The sequence below is a fragment of the Sminthopsis crassicaudata genome, chromosome 2, assembly GCF_048593235.1.
Source record: "Sminthopsis crassicaudata isolate SCR6 chromosome 2, ASM4859323v1, whole genome shotgun sequence".
Classification (NCBI taxonomy): domain Eukaryota; kingdom Metazoa; phylum Chordata; class Mammalia; order Dasyuromorphia; family Dasyuridae; genus Sminthopsis; species Sminthopsis crassicaudata.
Window position 1 is genome coordinate 86,383,624 of NC_133618.1, and position 22,734 is coordinate 86,406,357.

The window sequence follows — 22,734 nt, forward strand, 5'->3', positions numbered from 1 at the left end:
TTTATGTGACTTTTTCAAGTTGAGGGTAATGATAAAAGATTCTTCAACCTCATGTAGTGAGTGCTTCTATGTAGTTTAACTGAATATTAAGTATAAGAAAATTACTTTTCCTAAATTATGGAGATAAAAATATAAAAAAACATTATATAGTTAAAAGTCTTCTTATGAGTCATATGATTTGAGTTGGGTTATGAGCACACTTAACCAATCAAGCTTTTAAGCACTTTCATACCATGATCTCGGTTGTAGCTCTGATCCATGATAACTTTTCTGAGTTTCTTAACGTATTTTAATATTCCTCCTATAGGCACACGTTGATCATTTTCACAGGCTGTGATTAGAATTGAAGGATAAGTCTAAAAAGAGACAGATTTACAAAGTGATTTAGTTTTTTTGTTTACCATGCCTTTTTACAAATCACTACTAAATTATTAAAAATAATTATTGAGCATCTTTATTATGAGAGGAAAAAAAGTACCTCACATTAATTATGACTATTCAAGATCTGTAGAGACATGTGATAGTCTTCTCTTCTTCATCAAGCTGCAGTGTCCATAAATATTAAAATGCAGCCAAGCGTGATATAAGAAGGGAGAGGGTAGGGGGAAGGGAATAAGCATGCATGCGGAGCTATGAACCGGCCACTATGCCAAGGGTATTACAATATAATTTCACTCGATCCTTACAACAACCATGCGAGGTAGGTGCCATTATTTTCCCTATTTTATAGTTGAAGAACTGAGAGGGATGAAGGTTAAATGACTTGCCCGGAGTCATAAGACTACTAAGTGCCTGAGCCTGCATTGGCCCTCCGCATCCTTGATTCCAGGGCCAGCTCTCAGGCACTATTAGTATTAGTATGTTAGTATGCACTAACATACCCATGGACAGTTTCTATACTATTTAAATGGGACATACTTGCTGACAACCTTTTGATCTTACTTATGTGGGGCTTCCTTACCTGGGGCCTGATGTTCTGGTAAGGGCAGTAACTTTTTATGTAGTCCCTGTATTTGTTATCAGACGCAGGGTCTCCCCATTCTTCTAGCTCCTCAAAGGTCAGAGGAAGTTGTGTGTCCAGCATGGTATTGAGGAGGTCCAGAAAAGGCGCCTAAACACAAGCAGCACCTCAGAGGTTTGGCCAAGGAGGTTGTGCCAGCCAGTGGTGGTGAGGGGGAAGAGAAGGGCAGAGTGAGTGGGGGCCTAAAGCGTGGGGGATATGGGGAGGGGATTGCCACCTTTGCAGCACAACCATCGAGGAAGGTGCCTGGCAGCCATGTCTTGGGCTTTTGGGCACCTCTGTGCCTCCCACACAGCTGCTGCTGAGAAACCAGGCTTGGGACATAGGGAGCTTTCTTTTCTGACGGAGATTTTTTGCTGACTGAAAAAAAGCAGCTCTGACAAAAGTGCTGAGATTATGAACCCAGATAGTGATCCTGAGGCCAGTCTTGATGGGAGCGCTACTTGTAAAGCAGTACAAAACTAGACCTGGGACAACAGCTCTTACCTCAAGTCGAGCAAAGGGGGCTGGGCACAACCTGCCATAGCTCAAGGAGTCATGGACAGATAAGACCAAGATCTGAGGATAACTGTGACAGCCAGCTCTCATGGTCAGAGGTTCTTTACAGATTCATTTTAATTTTATTCAGGAATAAATGAAGTTATTTGAAAAAAAGGAATATGCTTAAAGGCACCTGCATAGTATATTACTTATGTCCTTATCTACTGTAAAGTCTATATATTTATACATTCAATATATTTGTATTGCTATATATGTCCATTTTATGGAATCAATTGTACCTTTAACAAAAGAAACAGAAATTCAGTCAGGCTTGAAATGATGGGTTTAAATCTTTTTTTTTTTTTTTTTTTTTTTGGTATTTAAAGGGGATCTTGATAAAACAAGATTAATACAAACTTTTATGAAAAAAAATTATGAAATTTTAGAAACAAAGTACTTAGTAAATGGTTAAGATCTTTTAAATGATTTAAAAAAATTCTCCATTATTATTTACTTAGTTCTATAGCAGGTATAAAGTGAAGAGGTCAACATTTATGAGCAAGTTTTTTGAAGGTTATGCTAAATATAACAAAATTTGAATTAATGGCGCAGCATTTTGAAATATTATAAATTGGAAAACTAAAGAATGTCAGGCATAAACTAGTCAAGATGTAAATAAACTAAGAACCTTATAGAATAAAATGGATAACTTAAAATTCATTCATGTTGTGCTATGAGGCATGATATGAGATAAAATACCCAAAATGCAATCTAATTCTGAAAAGAATTCACATACTCTAATGCAAAAGTCACTATTTGACATTGCTATGTCCCTAAAAGCAGTCATTCAGAAGGCTAGACAATAAAAGAGGTGATAGCAGCTGCTATTTCTGTCTGCAAGTATGGATGGACAATAGGAGTAATTTAATTCAAACACTGATTTAAGGTTTTCTATTTGGTTCAGAGCTACAAAGATGCCTAAACCCAAAAAACTTATAATCCAAGAAGAGTAAGAGAAAAACAGCCAAGGACAGAACATTTTCATGATGGGAAAAATGACCTATACATCTCTTCATGAAGAGAAAAAGTCCATACCAATTTCTTCTGCAGAGAACCTAAGTCCAGGGCTTAGGACAACAGAATGGCTAATTGGAACTCAAAGGCCACCTGAGCATCCATCATGGAGCATACTAACTTAATGCCTTTTTATTCTTCATTACTACCTCTGTTCCAAGAAAAAGTCAATGAAGATAGTGATTCAGGTTTTACATTGGAGGTCATTAAAAAGGGGGCAGAGAGTTGGCTTAAATCAGGGCTTCTTAAACTTTTTCCACTGGTGATCCTTTTTCACCTGAGAAATTTTCATTTGATCCCATCTCAAATCTGAATAGTATTGTGCACATGTAGTGCAAAGTGTGCATGTTGGGTGTTCGGAACCAAAGATGTAGTGCAGTTGTGTGATGCAACATGGGCAAGCAATGCCACAAACACTTTGGATTCATTTTGCATTTGATTTTGAATTTTTGGTTGTAATCAGAAACCTTTTACTATTGCCAAATTTTTCAAAACTTCCACTTTCAGTTACATGGCTCACATGGGGTTGTGCCCACATGGGGTTGTGACTCACAGTTTAAGAAGCTTTGGTGTAATACTATTTTCACTATTTCTGTTTATTTGTTTTTTTTTTTTTTTCTCGTGTTTTCCCCTTTTGTTCTGATTTTTCTTTTACAACATGACAAATATAGAAATATGTTTAAAATGATTGTATATGTGTGACCTATATCAGACTGTTTGCTCTCAGGGAGGAAGGGGGTAAAGAGGTGACAGAAAAAAACTTTGGAACTCAAAATCTCACAAAAATGAATGCAGAAAACTATTTTCACATATAATTGGAAAAATAAAATACTACTGAGAGAAAAAAAAAAGTTTGGCCTAAATGGCTATTTGTATATAATATCCTAATGCATAATTCTTAGAATTAAACCTTTTAAAAAGAAACAGTTTAGAAATTATCACATTTTACTCCTATTGTATGTTAGGTTTTCAACTATTTTGATTCTCTGAGGATTTCTATTTCTTAAGAGTAACCAGTATTTTTTTTTTTCCTAGTTCAAATATTCCATAATTCCAGAACTCAGAACTGACTTACCTGTAAATCCACTGCCCTGATGAGTTTGGGGTTGGTATTACACATTGTTCCTGCTAGAATACCTCCAGCACTATAAGCAGTTAGGGCAGTAGATGTGGGTCCAGAAAATCCCAGGTTGTGAAGGAACTTTATACAAGCCTCTAAGTCATCAAGGCCATTGAGTTTATTGTCCAGACAGCCACCAGTATGCCAACTGAGACCTAATTCACCTCCACCTCTGAAAAGAGGAAAAAACCCAAAAAACTAGGGATATTCTGTAGATGATACTAACTCTAAAAATATGCATTTTATGGACATTTGGGAAATCCAATTAGACTTAATACAAAATTGGAGGATAACAAATATATGTATTCAGAATATATGTGTAAGGTAGAAAGAGCAAAAGCATGAACAAAAGGCCAGATCACTTTCCAAAATAGAGTTCTCTGAGAAATGGAGAGTATTTTATGAAAACTCAGGCTTTAAAGGACTTGAATAGAATCAATTACTCAGTAAGCAACCAAATATGGAAACTTGAATTTTTCATATCAACTTAACTATTATTCAATCAGGTTAAGAGACAGCACAGATTAATAAAGTTATGTAAAGAGAAGAATTCATAAATTCAGCAATATAAATGAAAAGACTGAAACTATTAAAGTGATATCTAAATTGTAGTGATCCTAGACTCTGTCCCTATCCTTTATTCTTCCAATAAAATAAATTATGTGTTGACTTACCTAACATGGCAATATGCTAATATCCATCCATCTTCAATTAGCATTTGCTTTTCAGGTTTGAAATTCATATTTAAATCTATCCCATAAGCTCCATATACATGAATAAGAAGAGGTTTTTTCTCTAAGTCCTCAGAATTTCCTTTATAAAATACTGTCATTGGCACTAAAGTTCCATCCTGGAAATGAACCAACATAAACAATTATTTCTCTTGTACAACAACAACAAAAAAATTATTTTTCTTTTAAAAAAGACTTTTTTATTTTAAATTTGGCTTCACTTGATAAAATGCTTTTTATAGAGTAATTTCCTCTGACAAAGAACCTCATATTGTTTCTTAACTTCATGTAGGACAGATGAGTTTCCAAAGTATTTCAGAATCCCTAATTGGGATTTTTCTACTGGAGTATTACCAAATATGTATTATTAAAGAGAAATGGAAAATTACTTAATCACTTAAATATACTTTATTGTTAATTAAATTACTGTAATTCATCAGAATATTTCCTTTTAAATCCCTATCCTATGTCGATATTATTTATAAACCAAAAACTGCCAGTTTAATATTTTACTCATAACTGGACACTATTGTTTTCAGCTTTTATATCAGACTAGTACTGATGTGTGAAAAAATCTTAAGCAGAAAATGTTGGCCAGTTAATTTTATGTTATTGTAACTGAGACTATTAGCCATTGACAACTGGAACATATTACAGTTGGATTTCATGTCATCTACTTTTATATTCTTATAAGAGTATAAATGATTTAAATGATTTCCCTCCCTTCTCATACTTTCACTTAGGGCAAAAAAATTTTTCTTTCCCTGAGGCTGGGGCTAAGTGACTTGCCCAGGGTCACACAGCCAGGAAGTGTTAAGTGTCTGAGACCACACGTGAACTCAGGTCCTCCTGAATTCAGGGCTGGTGCTCTATCCACTGTGCCCCCTAGCTGCCCCACTTAGGGCAAATATTAAGATCAGTGAAGTCACCCTAGGAGTACTTTATAACTAGTGCACTAAATCATTACTTTACATTTGTTTTAGATTATGCTAGCTCTTCCTGAAAATCCAACAGATACAGCTCTCACCTTTATGGAACAAATGTATTTTAGCAAAAAGAAGCTGTTCAGGAACTTCTATAAAAATACATTTGGCTGCTCTCTTTCCCCATCCCCTTTTCTATTCAAAGAAGAATTCCAATGAAAAAATTCCTTAAGGTAAGGAAAAAGGTTAGAGCTTATATATGCTAATCACTGTGTCACACCAAAAATATATGTGCTGGAAATTAAAATATTGTCCAACAAACAAATCACTTTTTCCTTCCCTTAATGCATGGGGAAATCTTTTGACCTAACACCTATATATACTTCCCAGGACTTAATTTTCTTTTTTCCCCCTTTTCATTGTAAACAAATACGCTAAGAGATGAGATATTACAGATAAGAAACATTCCTTAAATTCACAGTTTCAGATTATACATGATAGCCTAGATCTCTTATTTTTATCACTTTGACAAACCAATTGAAACTATAAATACTGAGTGTGTTTGGAACAGTAATACCGATAAGTTATTCTTTCCTTTCTTATATTATGCTAAAGGAAGCTATAAAAACTTACCTTACTTTTTGCTTCTAAACGTGCCATGTGACAATCTGTCATTACAGGCTTCTCTTGCTCAGCTTGTTCATAGAGACCGCTTTTTCCTAACATATATATGTAATGCCTTGGAGGATGCACGGGAGAGGAGAGCTGAAAAGAGCAGGTATCACTGCTGCTGTCTTGTGGCTGGGTGTCCAACTGGCACGCACAGGCCCATGCAGGGAGCTGAAGAGATTAGATGTGTTTTTTATTTCTTCCTTAAACTCCTTAGCATTCTAAATTCCACTTCTGGGCTCAGCTTGAGGTACAAGATCAAGTTTTATTCAATTCAGATTCTGCTGAATTACCCATAAAATGTGTATTTTAAAATAGCAAAGCTATTTCAAATAAGTGAAATAACTATGAGTAGATGACACCAAATAAATGAAATAATTAAGTGACCATTACAAATAGGAAAGAAAAGTGATTGTTGAGGCTCTCAAATATCATAAAGAAGAAAAAAATAGTTGTGTAATAGAAGGAGCACAAGATTACATTCCAAGGGCTCAGGTTCAAATGCTGACTCTACTCCTCAATACCAGTATCTATCTGGTAAATTAGTTAAACTCTTTGAATCTGCTTCCTCATTTGAAAAATGAGTAATTTTGTTTACATGATCTTTAAGGTCCCTAATATTTCTAAAATGGCATTCAAAAAGATCTATGAAAATACAAGCCTAATACTATGGTTTAGCATAGCCTTAAATATAATCTCCTTTACTGAAATATTGATTTGAGGACATGAATAATAAAATTCTTTTAAATAATTAAAAAATGCTCATAGGCCTAACTGCCCATCCATGTCCTCCTAACTCTTGTATGTCATGAAATCCGGATGTGTGTTTTTGATCTGCTCCCAAGCCTGTGTCCTGTTTCCTGAACAGCCTGGACTGAAGCCATAGTAATGACCATTATTAGTCTAGGGCTAAGTTGGCCCAGCAGCGCTTAGCCGTTTAAAATCCCAGCTTCTAACTTTGGCCCCCAGGCTAACCATTGTAGAGAACAAAACCCTTTCTTGGCACATCCTTCCTCAAACTCACCGCTATTATGCTTAAAATTCTTAACTCAATGAAAAGTGAAAGGAATCAAGATTCATTCTCTGAGAGCAGCAGGGTCCAGCTTCAAGCCTTCTCCTAGCACTCACTTTACATCCTTTAAGCAGCTCTGGTTAGCAGGTTGACAGAAGCTTCAGAAATGGCTTTGAAAGTCAAAGTGTTAAAAGAAAATTGCATTCCTTTTCCTGTATAATTGTGAAAAGTGCAAATTCCTTAGAAAATCAGCAGTCTGGCACAGCACCATCCCTGATGGTGGGCTCTCCTTATAGAGTACAACTGGCGATGTGTGTGACAAGTGCACTATTAGTCAACTGGAAGAACTGTTCCTAAAGAGCTTATGTTCATTGAGTACTTTTTTTTTTTTTCCTTCAGAACAACCTGAAGAACTCAATTAATATAGACATTTGTTGAAAACATTTCTTTAAAAAAAAAAAAAGCCAGATTAACTTTCTTCAGACAAGTGATTATTGGATCATTCCCCACTTCCCCTCCAATTTTAGTCTATGCCAAAAACAAAGAGAGAAATGGGAACATCCAGTCTGAAAAATTCTGCAGCCTGGTACTAAATGGGCAAACAGATTCAGTTACGACGGAAGTAATGATGGAAAAATATCTTCTAATACTGTTCTAAATACTCCTCTGTCTACACACACTCTTTTGTACTATTGATAAGATGTTAAAAAATACATTAAAGTGCTCATGTGGAGGTCTTTTTTTCTGCCCTTTTTAGTGGTAATCTAATGATTCTAACAGGTATTGGTAATGAGGTTAAGTTTCAAAGTTTATTTTCTAGAAGAGATAAGTGTAAGAAAACAAAATTCTTACAGGGTTAGGAACTACACTTTTCAAGTTTAGTCAGCTGTTTTGGGTGTAACTAATTAGAAGAGAAGGAGACAGGAGTGTGTAAAAAAGGGCACAATTTATCCCTTTCAAAGAAAAGATGACACAGAACATACCATACTGACACAAACTGGTATCATTCTAGACAGAAAATTTCTCATAATAAAAAACCAGTAATAACTCAAACCAAGAAGCAATCATGGATTAAAGTTTGTTTTGAAGATGTGATATTCAGATGTTAGCATGTTCTCTATTCTTATTACCTGATTTTAAAACAATGATTTCATCCAGAAAGAAGATTATGGGGACTGCATGTGGATCACATTAATATTTTCATCTTTTTTTGTGTGTTATTGTTTGCTTGCTTTTTTTTTTCTCATTTTCCCTCTTTTTGATCTGATATTTCTTGTGCAGCATGATAAATGTGGAAATATGCATATATTTAACCTATATTGGATTACTTACTATCTGCGGGAGGGAGGAGGAAGTAAGGAGGGAGAAAAATTTGGAACACAAGGTTTTACAAGGGTGAATGCTAAAAACTATTTTTGCATGTATTTTGAAAACAAAAAAACAAACAAACCAGTGTTTGATTTTGTAAAAATATCCAAATAAAACTAATGTGAACACCAATATAAAATTATCACATGTCATTTAATGCTCACAAGAGATAATCCTAAAAAATAAAACTAAATCCTACTTATATTTTGCCTTTAAAAAATGGATCAAAAAAAAAACCCTGAACATATTAGCTTGCTGCCTCTTTCTATAAGAAAAATTCTAGGAAATAATGAAAGCATGAAGTTGGATGAGAAGAAGTTTATTAAGAAGAGTGTGGGATTTTGCTAAATGGTATCCTGTGCTATTATAGCATTTCTTTTATTGAGGTCAAATTTAAAGCAATCTTTCTCTTCAGCCATAAACATTTGAATCTTCACTAAGTAGGAATATCATGCTTGTTTTAAAGATCTTACATCATTTAGACTTTTGACATAATCTGTTCTGATGTTCAGTTTGCTGTAAATGTGAATCAGTGTGTCTATAAGCACCCAGAGGACAGGGATAAGGCCTCCAAAATTTCCTTTATATGGCCCTCATTGACACCAAATGTGTCAATAAATATGTTCAGTGAATTGTCAAGACACTAGAATATGTAGATGTCATAAAAGAAATTGAAGACATATTCCTAGCTTTCATGGAGATGAAAAATTGGAGAGATGTAACATATAATACAAGGGGAAAAAATCAGAAATACTTTCAAATAAAAACATGAGGGCAAATTAGTAGAGGTCAAATACTACTAAAGTACTACAAATGCTAGTTACCTGAATCTGGCAGCCAATTATTGTAAAAAGAAAAGAAAAGCGATTGAGAAAAAAACTTTGAAAATTGCAATAAAAAGAAAGAAACACCTAATGGAAATGGCCATGAACATGCCAATGATTCATGTAGATGCTAGAGAGCCATGCCTTTCTGTAAATTTCTAGTTATATCCTGCATATATATATATATATATATATATATATATATATATATATATATATATATATATATATATATATATATATATATATATATATATATATGACTTGTAGTCATAGGGTTGCAAAATATCTCAGATCTAATTCAACTTCCACACCATTTTATAGATGGAAAAACTCTCTGTAAAAAAAAAATAAAAATAAAATAAACCTCTATAGAAATACATCAGAGATAATAGTGATTTGTTCAAGGTCACAAAGCTGCCAACTGGGAAAAAAATTAAACTATACTGAAGTTTTACAATATATTAATAGCAAAGCCTTGATGTTTCTACAAATACCAAGTTCTTTTAAGAGAAAAAAATTATTATTACTTGGCTACAACATATCTCAACAAAAATAATGCTGATACAATAATTTTATGTTAAAAATATTGTATATTTAATATTCTGTTCAGAAAAACCAACTGTGTATTTTGATTAGCAATTAATTATGAAAAATGAAACATACCTTAAGGAATTGAACTGAATGATCATTTAAGGAAATTGTATTGAGATAAAGTTGATTGCAGTACTTCAGAAATATAATACAGTGGTCCTTGAACATCACCATGTCAATAAGTTTTGTTTTTCTCTTCCATGTAGAAATAAGTTGCCAATTCTTTATACTACAGGAATCGACTGATGTCTTCATTAACTATGCAGAAGCAAAGAGACAGAAAAGAGCTAGTAAAATATCAAGAAATTCAATCAGCAAAGTAGTGAGATAAAGAAGGTATCTGTACAAATACTTTTTACTATTTCTAAGTATGCTCCTTAGCCTCACATAAAAGGAAGAACCAGACATTTATTGAAGTTTCAGTGTCTTCGCTTCATCGTTTCTAAGAAGCTATGATAAGAGATCATCAACTTAGAGCAGGGAGGGACAGGGGAGCACAAAACAGTACAAAATTCTCATTTTTACAAATGAGTAAACTGAGGCCTAGAAAGATTAAGTGACAAGGCTAAGTTCACATAACAAGCAAATATCTGAGGCAGGATTTGGTGTATGAATAGGAGATGGCAAGTGATGAAGAACTCTGAATGCCAAAGAGAGGATTAATTCAGGAGGCAACAGAAAGCCCCTGGGACTTACTGAGTAACAGGGAGACGTGGTCAGAGCTGCCCTTTAATAAAACCACTTTGTTGACTGGATGGAGGAAGGTCTGGAAAGGAGCGAGACATGGGGTGGGGAGACCAGTATGCCCCAGAGAGAGGAGCAGCAGCTGAAAGTTCAAAGGGAATATCAAGAGGTTTTGGCAACAGATTGGTTCTAGGGGCTGAGATATAGTGAGCAGCTGGGAAGACAGGGTTGCCCTCTGTGTAACAGGGACGTTAGGAGGTGAGGAAGTGTGAGCAGGGAAGATGCTAAGAGTCTCAGTCTCTTTGCTGCGTCTTCATCCAGAGCACAGTTTGTTCCTGGAGGCTACAGGGAGCCACTGAAATCATAGGGATATGGGAGTAGTGGACAGAATCAGACTTCTATCTGAGGAAACAGAAACATTACTAATTTGACAACTTGGTAAAGGCCCAGAAGTCTTGGAGGATCTCAGTTCAAGTCCAGCCTCAGACCTCTACTAGCTGTGTGACTCTGGACAACTCGCTTTATCCCGATTGCCTCAAACCCTCCCCAAAGTACAGACTACAAGGGGGAGAGACCAACCAACAGGCCATTGCAATGACCCAGGCATGAGAGAGCCTAAGTGCAGTTTTAGGGAGAGATGTTACAAAGGTAGAAACAATAGGGTTGGACAACTGGTAGCAAGTGGGGCACGAGGGAGAGGAGCTAAAGTTTCTGGTCTTCATGACTAGAAGGATAGTACCCTCAACAATAATAGGAAAGTTAGGAAGAAAGAGTTAAAAGGCCAAGCATGTATTCTAGTACTTTATAATGTGTTTTTCTGAAATTTTCAAAAAAGAACATTAGATGCTATAGCTGAAGTTCTACTTTAAAGCTTTCTAGGAGTGAAAAGGCAATATTACCTTGTATTCTGAAGGCTCTCCATAATTTGTGAGAATATATAATTCATTGTTTCTATGTTCAACATGGTACATAACCCCAGAAATTCTCTTTTGGACAAGGACTGGTAGATTCCAAGGCTGATGACAATCTACCAACCATACTTCAGAAGTAGTCTTACTGTTACTATTTATGGTAAGAAAGTACCTATCTCTTGTACAATGTAGGTCCACAAAAAATCTGAAAAGAAAAAGTACAATATGCAAATCTTAAGAATTTCAGTTATGGAATATTTTATTCATGGGATATACTTGGTAAGTATTCAACATTAAATGCTCATTTATAGTGAAAATGAAAAATAAAAACATTCCACTGATGAACATTAAGAAGTCACAAGTTAGCTATTGTTAACTATTTAAAAAAACCCATTTTATATACTACTAAATCACAGGGCTACTTGCTGAGAAATGAAGGCAAAAAGATTTTATTCAAAAAGAAAAGGGCTCAGAAGTTATTATTTTTCAATCTCTAATTAGTTATCAGTCAATCCTAAAAGAAATTTTAAAAAATGAAATGAATTGCCTTAAAAACAACAGGAAAGTAATTTTAAATTCTCTGTTAACTTAATAGCCAAAAGCATGAATTTCAACGAGAAAACAAGACACTTGCTTCATTAGTGTCTAAGTCCAGATTTTTTGTGTATTTTCATTTACTTCAAGTAAAAATTTCAAGTGGTATTCAAAAAAGGCCAATTATGTTATACCATTGGTACTCATTTTTAAAGCATTACTAGTTCTGTGGTATAACAATCATACCACCTTCTAAAACAGAATTCGAAAACATCAATCTGAGATCTCAATCTTCTTGAAGTGAAATTCACTAAAAACATATTTCACTTTAGTAATTATGCAAAAACCCTTAGAAAGAGAGGGAGAGAAAAAGAAAAGAGAACAAGAAGGAGTGAAAGGAAGAGTGAGGAGGGAGACAGGAGAAAAGAAGAAAGGGAGAGACATAGGAAGAAAAATGGAGTAAAAGAGAGATAAGATAAAGAAGAAAATTATATATAATGCATAAATAGCATAGATATTTGTGTGTGTATTCTGATATATGTGACAGATATCTATATCTATATAACTAGACAGAGAGAGGACAGCAAGGGGAAAAAGATAGCAAGAGAAAGAAGGAAGGGAAGAGGAGAGGGAAGATAAGCATACCAAAATAGATGGCAAAAGTACAGAATTTAATACCACAACTAGGCTAGCATCAGTATTTACCAATTAACTAATCAATATCAACTATATATTTGTGCCACATATAAAGGTGTATATATGTAAAACTTCAATATCAACTACATATTTGTCACACATATATGTGTAAACATAATTTGTGTATATATATATATATATAAATATATGAACATATATGTATAGATATACATATACATACACACATAGTTGCACACAGTGGTTATATCTGGCTTTGTTTATAGAAATAACATTTCACATAGGCCTTAAAACGTTTGGCCTCCTGCCCTATATCTATTCCCTTTCTCAATCAAGCACCTATTAAAAAGTTGTCTAGATTCCTTGTCTACATTTCTCTTTTTTCTCTCCTCAGTTCTTTACAATGTGGCTTTCTGGAATGCTGTTACTTTCCTGAAGTTACTCTCTCCAAAGGCACTAATAATCCCTAGTAACCAAATCCTATTGTCTTTTTTGTTTTGGGCCTTAACATTTCAAATCCCTCTGAAATATTTGCCATATCACTTTCTCTTCCTCTTATGCTATAGTCAGGAGAGAATTCTTGCTTGAGTCATCAATTAATTGCCTGCTGAACATTCTAAGTTGGAATCTTGCAGATACCTCAAATTCAGCCAGTCCAAACCCAGAAATCAGTATCTTTTCTCCAAGCTTGAAGGGACTTACATTCCTCCCATGCTCACAAGTTTGTAATCGCAGTACTTTCTACTTTCTCTTTGTCCCTTAGTCCAAATCCACTCAATTATAAATTTTATTGATTCTATTTCCTTAAAGAATCTGGTATCTGAACATTTCTACTTGCATAGCCAACAATAGGGTTCAAACCATCATTATTTCTTGCCTAGTAATCACAATAGTCAATCAATTCCAGGCACTAGTCTGTCTCTATTCTAGTTCTTTGTTCAAACTGTGGCCAAAGTGATTTTTCTTAAGCAGAGATGTGACTATCACTTTGTTCAACAAATTCCAGTGGCTCCCTATTGCCTTAAGATTCAAAAATATAGTCCTCTTTTTACACCTTTTAGAGACCATCATAATTTGGTTCTAACATTTCTTCCCATCCTCAATGGATTATTCTTCCTCTGGCATTCTATATGCAGTCAGACTTCTTACACACATTTGCTGTGACTATTTATTGCCCATGCCTGGATTGTACTCGCTTTTCACCTCTGATTTACAGAATTTCTCTTTCCAAGGCACATCTTAGCCATCTTCTACGAGAAATCTTTCTTTGCCTCCTCCCTCCCAGATTATCTTTTAAAAAATGACTTTTCTACATATTTGCATTTATTAACTTAAATTTATGCTGTACATCTGTATCTATATACTTGTCTCCCCCGTAAGAATATAAGCTCTTTGAGAGCAAGGACTCTCTCTTTTTTTTTTTTGTACAGTACACGGTAGGTACTTAAGATATGCTTGGTAACTGATTCAGACATCAGATCCATCCCAAAGCTTTTCATCATACATCCTCAGATAGTCCCTTTTGGGCTGCCCAGGCCCAATTTCTACGCCTTCCTCTCACCTGCCCCCTCACTTGCCAGGCCTTGCCTTTTCTGCCCTGATAACATCCCTGGCCCAGGTCTTTCCCTTTCTCGCAGATTCCCTCTGGGCACAACTCCTGACCGCTGGTGAATAGTGATTCTGCCTTTCTGGGCCCAGGGCCTCCAGTGAGGGGAGCCATTTTCCCATCTGAGTCACACTGCCAGAAAGCCTGGGGGAAGAGAGAAATCCTTTCCTTTGGCCACTCATCAGACTCCAAAAACTACAATGAAAAATGCTGAGAGTGCTTTCCTCTCAGTAGGAAATTCTTCAAGGCTGGCTTTCTTCTCTCTATCTTGCCTCCTCCAGAAGACTCCTCAGAAATTATTGGCTTTTTAAAGGTCACCAGAGGGGAAACTGGTCCTTCAGTCAATGACTAACTGTCCCATAATTCCACCATTTTGACTGCTACTTCTTCCTACATTCTAAAGAAGCAAGACTTAGAAAACGTTCCTTAGCTTCATTTACTATCTGTGAATAGGCCACAAAGGTATTAAACAATAAAGGTCCCAATTGACAAAATATACAAATATTTAATCAAAATCTGAAAGGGGATATACTTTACAAAGCATCATCACAAAAACTAATTTTATTTTCTCTTACTTGCTTACTTCTCTTACTTTAAAGTATGTAATTTCATCAACTGGGCTGAGAGGAATTGAATTGATCAGAAATCTCTTCCATAAATTCTTCCTTTCTAGCTTCTATAGTGACAAGATGCTTATGCATAGAAAGGAAGCAAAGCTAAGAGCTTTGCAATTATTCTTTCGTTTGATTCTAACAACAACTCTGAGCAACAGGGCTGTAGTGATCCCCATTTTAAAGATGAAGAAACTGAGGCAAACAGAAGTAAAGTGACTAGGCCAGGGTTACATAGCTAGCCATTGTCTGAGACTGGCTTATGAAAAGACCTTTTTCTATTACCTTGTACATGGTGAAAAAGTCAAGAATTTGTATAAAATTGCCATATCTTGATCCTGAATGGAAGGAAATGATGGAAATAAGTAGGCAGAGATTGGATAACTATAGAATTACAAGGAAATAACTAAAAGAAGACCTGGGGAAATCAAATTTTCTAGAAAAATGTGAATCAAAGATGGAAAATAAAGGAAAATTAAAACACTAACAGAAACTCCAAAATATTGTGAAAGTAATAAATAATGAAGTTTGTAGAATGCCACCATGATTTTCTGGTTATGACTGACAAAAGATATATATGATATCTCAGGCTGCTCTCTTAATCATCAATTCCCTTAGCATATGCAATTCTATCAAGCCCAGAAGACATATTACTTAGTAACTCAGTATTTACAGTTTAACAATGTATCCACTTTGAAGACTGAATTCAAAAGAATAACACAACCATCATATATATACAAAAAACACAGTAAAGGTTACTGCCATCTTGAACTGATTATCTCACCAATTTTGGCTGTGCCCAAGATTAATATTTTAAAATGGTTAAATTAAATTAATATTTTAAAATGGTGTCTCTGGGAAAAGAGACACTTCCTATTTAACATTAGGTGATGCTATTATTATCCCTACTTGAAGATAATGTCACCACAATAGCGTTATGTATTTTTGGGGGCTTTGGTCTGGATATGATCATTAGATAGTTATCATAAAGTAGAGTTCCTTACTTTTCATTCTCATACAGAAGAGCAGTTTTCACTAGATGGGTAAGTAGTTAGTGAAAAAAAATTTTTTTTTTAAACTCACTTTTTTATTTTTCTGTACACATTTAAATGGATAACATGTACTTGCAAATGAATCTCTGTTATTTTAACAGAGGATGATTATCCAGTCTTCATTCAAATCAATAGTATTCCTTGTTGACAATCCAATTCAGTACTTTCAGAATTTAGAAAGTTGGGACCTTCAAAGAGAAGATAGTGTGCTAGATGGCTATAAAACTAGCTCTGTAATCAGTTTAGCAAAAAACCAGCTTTTCTTCCTGAACAATTACTTTGTAAAAGGACACTGAGTGAGTATTCAGCAGATTAGAGTTTGATCACTGAGAACAACATAATGGTTGTATTTGGTCACCACCCACAGCAGGGATTATCCCCAATATAAAAGAGAAAATATGAGTAGGTACAACAGGAGTTTTCTAGAGAAAAAGAGAAACCGATCTGTCTGCATGGCATGAAAATTGTCATTCTCTCTCTAAGGGGCACTTTGCCCTGGGAAAGACCTTGACATTTGCAAATCTAACAGAATAGCTAAGTAACAGAGAACAGTGAAAGCTGAGAGAGATTACAAATCAAGCACAGCAGGAGGGAAAGAAAAAGAGAGAGATACTACTTAAGTAGTTCCTTCTCTGGCGTCTAAACCTCACTGTGATGACAAACTGAACTGCAGAAACAAATCCAAGGAAGTATGGCGTAGAATAACAAAAGGAGAGGAATCAAGACACCTGTGCCTTTGCCACTATCTGGTCTTGTCATTTGGCTGAGTCACTTAAGTACTTTCAGCCAGTTTCCTGGTTTTTAAATGGAGGAAAAATGAATAGGCTAATCTATGAAAATCAAGTCTCCGATGAGATATTTTTCTTTAGACCAAAAATTTAACATTAAGCAAATGCACGGTATGGTAAGTACTATGAAGGCTGCACTTTTCTAAAGAAGTGTGGTTTCATCAGCGTGGGTATTTCCTCCAATGATGAAATCACAAAACTCTTCATGCTTTTTAGCAGCTGGTCTTATAAATTGCTCTGGTCAAAATAATTCACTGGAAACCAGAGAAAAAAAAAGACCTCTTTAAATGAAATAAATAACTGGAGTACAAAGCTACTTTACAATGTCTAAATTTTAAAAAGAAGTTACTTGAGGGGATATTACTTCACATTTGGCAAAAAGAAGAGCTTATCTTTACTTGCATTATTTCAGCACCTTGGATCTTGTTCTGTGTAGATGCATTCAGTATATTTTTTATTTCCAAAGCTAGTTCGAAACACATTGCAACACCGAAGGTTCTTTTGGCAAGTATAGAGTAAAATGCCATCCTGTACCCATTCTGAAAGGAAAACAATAAATGATGAAATACTACTAATCTATAATAGAAAAGCACAATAGTTAGGATTCTCTTTGGGAATCTTTCCTTGGAAACTGAAAGTTAAAGTGAACTTGAATTTACCGAACCAAGATAATAATAATAGCAGCTAACATGTATATAGCACATTTATTTTGCAAAGTGCTTTTCCACATATATTTTCTCATCTGATTTCACAATAATCTGTAAGGTAATTTTATCCCTATTTTACATTTTAGGGAACTGAAACTGAGAGAATTCATGAGCATCATCTAGGGAGACAAAGTCATAAGCCAGAGAGCCTTCTAACAGAAGGAACTACTACTATCTCTGCTAAGTTTTCAAGTGTTTACTTTTATTTACCATAAGATACTTACTAGGGACTTTTCAAGAAAGCATTTAGAATTGAATGCTTTAGAATTCTGATTAGATCCAAAAAAAAGCACATTTGTTTTAAAGAGGAGGGCTAGATCTAAGGATCAGAATGAAATTGGAACTGGGTTTAAATCTACAGTTGCTAACCTGAAGACTAAAGAAAAACTAGATCTTTCATTCTTATTTATATTCTCATTGGTCTCATAATTCTTAGGATTGACAAACCAATTAGGGCACGGATAGCAGGAATCATATCTGAAGAAAAATGAGGGGTAAAAAAAAAAAAAAAAGCACAATGGAACAAAATACTTATAATGGTAAAAGAAACTTGAGGATGATATGGCTACATCATTAGGTATAAATTATAAAAATGAAGGTGTGCCATGTCCTTCATAATGTTAAAATTGTTAATGAATGTTAGATTAATATTTTTTCAATTCCTGACAATGACTATGGTTAGCACTTAATGAATCATATCATATATAGCATATCATATGCTGACTGTATATTTTTAATAATATTGATTTAATCTGAAATATCAGTCCAAATGAAATCAAAGAAGGGTAAGGACAGGTGAATCCAGGTTAATGCTCACAGGTGGGGAAAGGCTTTCTTAAGAGACTTCAGAATTGAGCAACACTACTCTCTGAATGGGAAGTGTAATAATGTGGCCACTTCCTCTATTAGCTTTACTTATGATTTCAATATGGATGACTCTCAGCTTTCTCTCCAGTTCCGACTTTTTTTTCCCCAGTATACATTTCCAACTTTTTCTTGGTTGTTCCAAACTGGACATCCCAACAATTTAAAACCAAATTAATTACAATATTCTAAAAAATCTTTTTTCTTTTTTATGCTAATGGTACCATCATAATTCTAGCTACTCAATTTCAAACCTAGCTTTTCTTTTTTTTGGATTTTTAAAAATTAATTTTATAATTATAATTTTTTTTGACAGTAAATATGCACGGGTAATTTTTTTTACAACATTATCCCTTGTACTCACTTCAAACCTAGCTTTTCAAAAGTAAAATTTGAATCCTAACTTATTTTTGTCCCATATTTAGGTTAAACATCACCAATTCCTTATGGCAAGAACTGAAGGCCCTTCACCATTCTGGTTTCCTTCCTGAGGACTCTCACTCATCTTCTTTTTAAATATGGTGCCTAGATCTGAACATTTTTCACAGTGCAAAGAGACTATCTCATCATGATTCTTAGATTCCTGTCTCTCAATGTACCCTAACATCATATAGAACTATTGACTTATATTGTCCTTAGTAGACCACAAAAACTTCATTGCATTTTAAAAAATGCTTTTTAAACTTCTGAATTTATAACAAAAGATTTCCATATACAAATAGAAGAGAAAAATTCATATAAAAACATGAACTTTTGGTATAGATGGTCCCTTATTTCTATCTTTGCCCTTCTTAAGAGAAGTATATGTCTAGCAATGAAACCACTGGGTCAAAAAGATGTTTTAGGAACTCTCTAAGCAAATTTTTAAATTGTTCTCCAAAATTGTTCTCCCATAAGGAACACAATATCCCTATATTTGTTCTTCTTCCTTTTGAAGGTTTAGAGGTCCTTAGAAAATGAGAGGTTATACCTTTGAGTAGAAAAAGTAAGACATGGTAGAGAGCTAGCTCTGTGGTCATTCATCTTATCACCAGACAATTTTCTGGTGTCTGCTTGACCTGAATTTCCATTTTGCTTGTCGTGGTAACCTCATTTAGAGAAATGTTTTTTGAAGAACTATTGGAGAACTGTTGAATTAGTTCACAGCTTCAGCAAAGTGTGCTGTCTTTTCTCAGTTCTTTCTCTAATCTTTCAAAGATAAAAGGCAGTGATGTAGCAATCATACTTGTCATTTATTTCAGTATCTGAGGATGTGGATCATCTGGGCTGGGTGATGGGAATTCAACAAAGGATTCCAGAGATTCTCTTGCTGTCTCTTCGCTTATCTTGGGTATTTATTCCCTATTAGCCATTTTTGTTATTTTTTTTCCAGTCCAAAGGTCAATCCTGGCAGAGAACTAGAAACAAGATTTGAGCATTTTTTTTCCCATTGTTATTGTTAGTGATTGCCCAAATCTATTCTTAAATAGTCTTATCCTGTCTTTGATCCTATTCTTTTCTCCAATATTGTTACAAAACAAAAACTCCTTCCTTTTGGTGTTATTTTTAGTTTTCCTCACTAGTTTCAGCTTATTCTGAGTGTAAACATTACTAAAATAGGAAGTTTTACAGAGCTATGTCTTGCTTTTATATGCAGCATGACCTAGCTTATTGATTTTTGTCTTTTAAAAGCTAAACTTTTTGATAAGCTCCTTGCACATCCAAACTAGTCTCTTCAGACAACTCCCCTCACCAAAATTCTACTATGTGATTTCAGCTGTCATTCTTGGGTACTTTCTATCTTTCCTGGGCTAATTTCCCCTTTAGAACTGTGGTTCATAGATGAGATCTATTCTCTTCAAATCTAGGACACATATCAGACTATGCCAATCTTCTTTGCATTACAAACTCTAAGAGGAAATGGTTACTTTTCCCTGGGGTTCTGCTTATTTCAATTATATCCAGAACAGAATATCTCTATATTTGTTCTTCTTCCTTTTGAAGGATTAGAGGTCCTTAGAAAATGAGGGGTTATACCTTTGAGTAGAAAAAATAAGACATGGTAGAGAGCTAGCTCTGTGGTCAGTCATCTTATCACTGGACAATTTTTCTGGTGTGCTTGACCTGAATCTCCATTTTGCTTGTCTTGGTAACCTCACTTAGAGATATATTTTTCTGCAAACACTTGCTGCAGGAAGGATACATCCATGTACATACACAAATGAGGCAAGGGATATAGCAGGCATAGAGAACCTGCACAGGTTCACAGGTTGCACAGAGAGCCCAAGCTTTTTAATCACTACCATAATTGTACTAGTTTATTGCACTGGATTTGGCTAATCTAGGGAATATTCACAGAAAAAACAAAACAAAACAAAAACACCCCTTAATTAAGTATAGTATTGCCAGGTGCTACTAAATGGAACAATGTTATGCTTAAATCAGATGCCACCTTCTCTGTAAAGTCTTTATCTCTCTAGTTGTCTTTCCTTTCCCAAATTATCATTTATTTATCTGCATACAAGTTGAAATTCCAGTAGGAAATGAGCTCTTTGAGAGCAATTAATTCTTATTTCACTTTTGGTTTTGTAGCTCCAGACTACAGTATAGTTCCTTGCACAGAGCAAATACTTAATATCTACACGTTGAACTGAATCGCCTGTTGCTTATCTTCATTCCCTCTTGTTTTGACTAGGGCAACAGTCAAACCAGTGTCCCTGCTTCCAGTCTTTCATTCTCTCTTTGCTTCTAACCCATCCTTCACTCTACATCTGATCAATCTTCCTCAAGTACAGCTTTGACTATTCTCTTGCTTTAAAACATTCAGTTGCTGCCCAAGTTAAAATTTAAGTCTAACAGACTTCTTCTATAATCTGATCCCAAACTAGCTTTTCAGTCTTATTTCTCACTACTCCTATTTATATATTTTAAGTTCCAGCTAAAAGTAACTCATCACAATCTCCTAAATTCTATTAGCCATTCTTTATGATTAGGTCAAAGGTGGTAAGTCCTTCCCTCCCAGTTCTACCTATTCAATTTTTATCTATTCTCTAAGGCCTTGCTCAAATACTACTCTTTCAAGAAGCTTTCTGAGTCTCTTTGACTAAGTCAGTCTATCTCTAGACAGCACTAATCCTCCTCTTCTATGAACTTTGTGTCTCTTTTATTATGTTTTTACTTCTTATCCTCTCATAATTATTTATATAGCTATTTAAAGACATATAACTTTTTTCCCATATTAGCATATAAGTTTCATGAGAGGAGAGAGCTTACTTATTATATTTTTATTCTACAGAATCAATCACAATGTCTGGTAGATGGTAAGTATAAAATAAATATTTGTTAAGTTAAAGTCTGCCCTTACCCTTTTGGATGCCTTTAAGAAGAGAACATGTCGGCTAGTGGCTTACCAAAACTGAAAACATTGGGAATGAAGTCCTCCACTTCTGGATACTTGCCAAGCTTAACAATTACACACGTAGACTCTTCAGAATCTGAGGTTTTTATGCTGGCTGCCATGTACTCCTCCCCTGGAGAAATCCTGATACGTTCAACAAAAGCATTATATAATGAAAGCTCTTCCAAACGGAGTAAAACTTCACAATTATTAAAACCTGGTACATGAAGAAAAATACATATCACAGATCAGACACTAAACTAGATATTTTATTTCAAAAAGGAATTTCATGTATTTAGATCTCAAGATAAATATCTGCTTCTAAAAGCAAGTATATTCTGTTTTTCCTCAGAATTGATGGTGTGCTATTTATATTTAATTTGGAACAAGAATATATATTCATTTAGGGATAAGCCCATAAATTTATATTTGCATCACAAACATAATAAACATAATTTAAGAAAATCATCTTGTCACCTATGTTTTGGCAGAAATATATCATTTTTAATACTGTTATGGCTAAATTTAGATATTAAAGTAGATTGCAAAATATACACACTTAAAATTAAGTTATTTTTAAAAGATAATAATATAGAGTCCATATTGCTTATATATCTATTTGATTCCTACTACTGAATATATTTCATTGATGAACATTTATATTTCCCAATTAAGATCAGAATAATTAAAGCATGTAACAAAGAAAAAATAAGTTTACCATCTCCAATTTTTAAACGAAGTATGCAACCATCTTCTTCATAGTAAATAAAATCACCAAATCTTATCTGAGAAGTAAAAAAAAAGTGTTTCCATAAAAAGTGCAAAACAGACTGAATTTGTAAATTTGTCTCTTTTATTTATCTTTAATAAAATGAGCTATTCAATATGTAGGATGATACCTCAAATACCTAGATTTCATTTAAAAAAAAAAAAAAGCCCTGGATGTAGAAGTATATGAACATATACTAAATAAAAAATGAAACTTTATATTATACACATGTCCTATGTTTCTTCCTTTTTTCATATTACTTCTGTATATGCTTATAAGGAATCAGTGAGCTTTATATATTTATTTGTATTGCATAATTACAAAGGATTTTTCTAATTACAACCCCATGTGGCTATCACTCT

General features: G+C 34.4%; 1 protein-coding gene across 3 annotated transcripts in view; it reads right to left on the bottom strand.

The window, feature by feature from the left end:
• The window catches only part of PREPL (prolyl endopeptidase like), a 39,584-nt gene that overhangs the window by 5,972 nt on the left and 10,878 nt on the right, over nucleotides 1-22,734 (bottom strand). For 2 of the 3 annotated variants that reach the window (XM_074286709.1, XM_074286708.1), the window contains exons 4-13: nucleotides 22,322-22,388; nucleotides 21,617-21,820; nucleotides 17,072-17,195; nucleotides 11,400-11,616; nucleotides 9,889-10,074; nucleotides 5,983-6,189; nucleotides 4,370-4,545; nucleotides 3,651-3,867; nucleotides 962-1,111; nucleotides 233-356 (exon numbers count right to left, since the gene is read on the bottom strand). In XM_074286709.1, the coding sequence (XP_074142810.1) occupies nucleotides 233-356; nucleotides 962-1,111; nucleotides 3,651-3,867; nucleotides 4,370-4,545; nucleotides 5,983-6,189; nucleotides 9,889-10,074; nucleotides 11,400-11,616; nucleotides 17,072-17,195; nucleotides 21,617-21,820; nucleotides 22,322-22,388 (1,672 nt within the window). The remainder of the gene's footprint in view (nucleotides 1-232; nucleotides 357-961; nucleotides 1,112-3,650; nucleotides 3,868-4,369; nucleotides 4,546-5,982; nucleotides 6,190-9,888; nucleotides 10,075-11,399; nucleotides 11,617-17,071; nucleotides 17,196-21,616; nucleotides 21,821-22,321; nucleotides 22,389-22,734) is intronic. The other variant, XM_074286710.1, reaches the window with a different exon arrangement.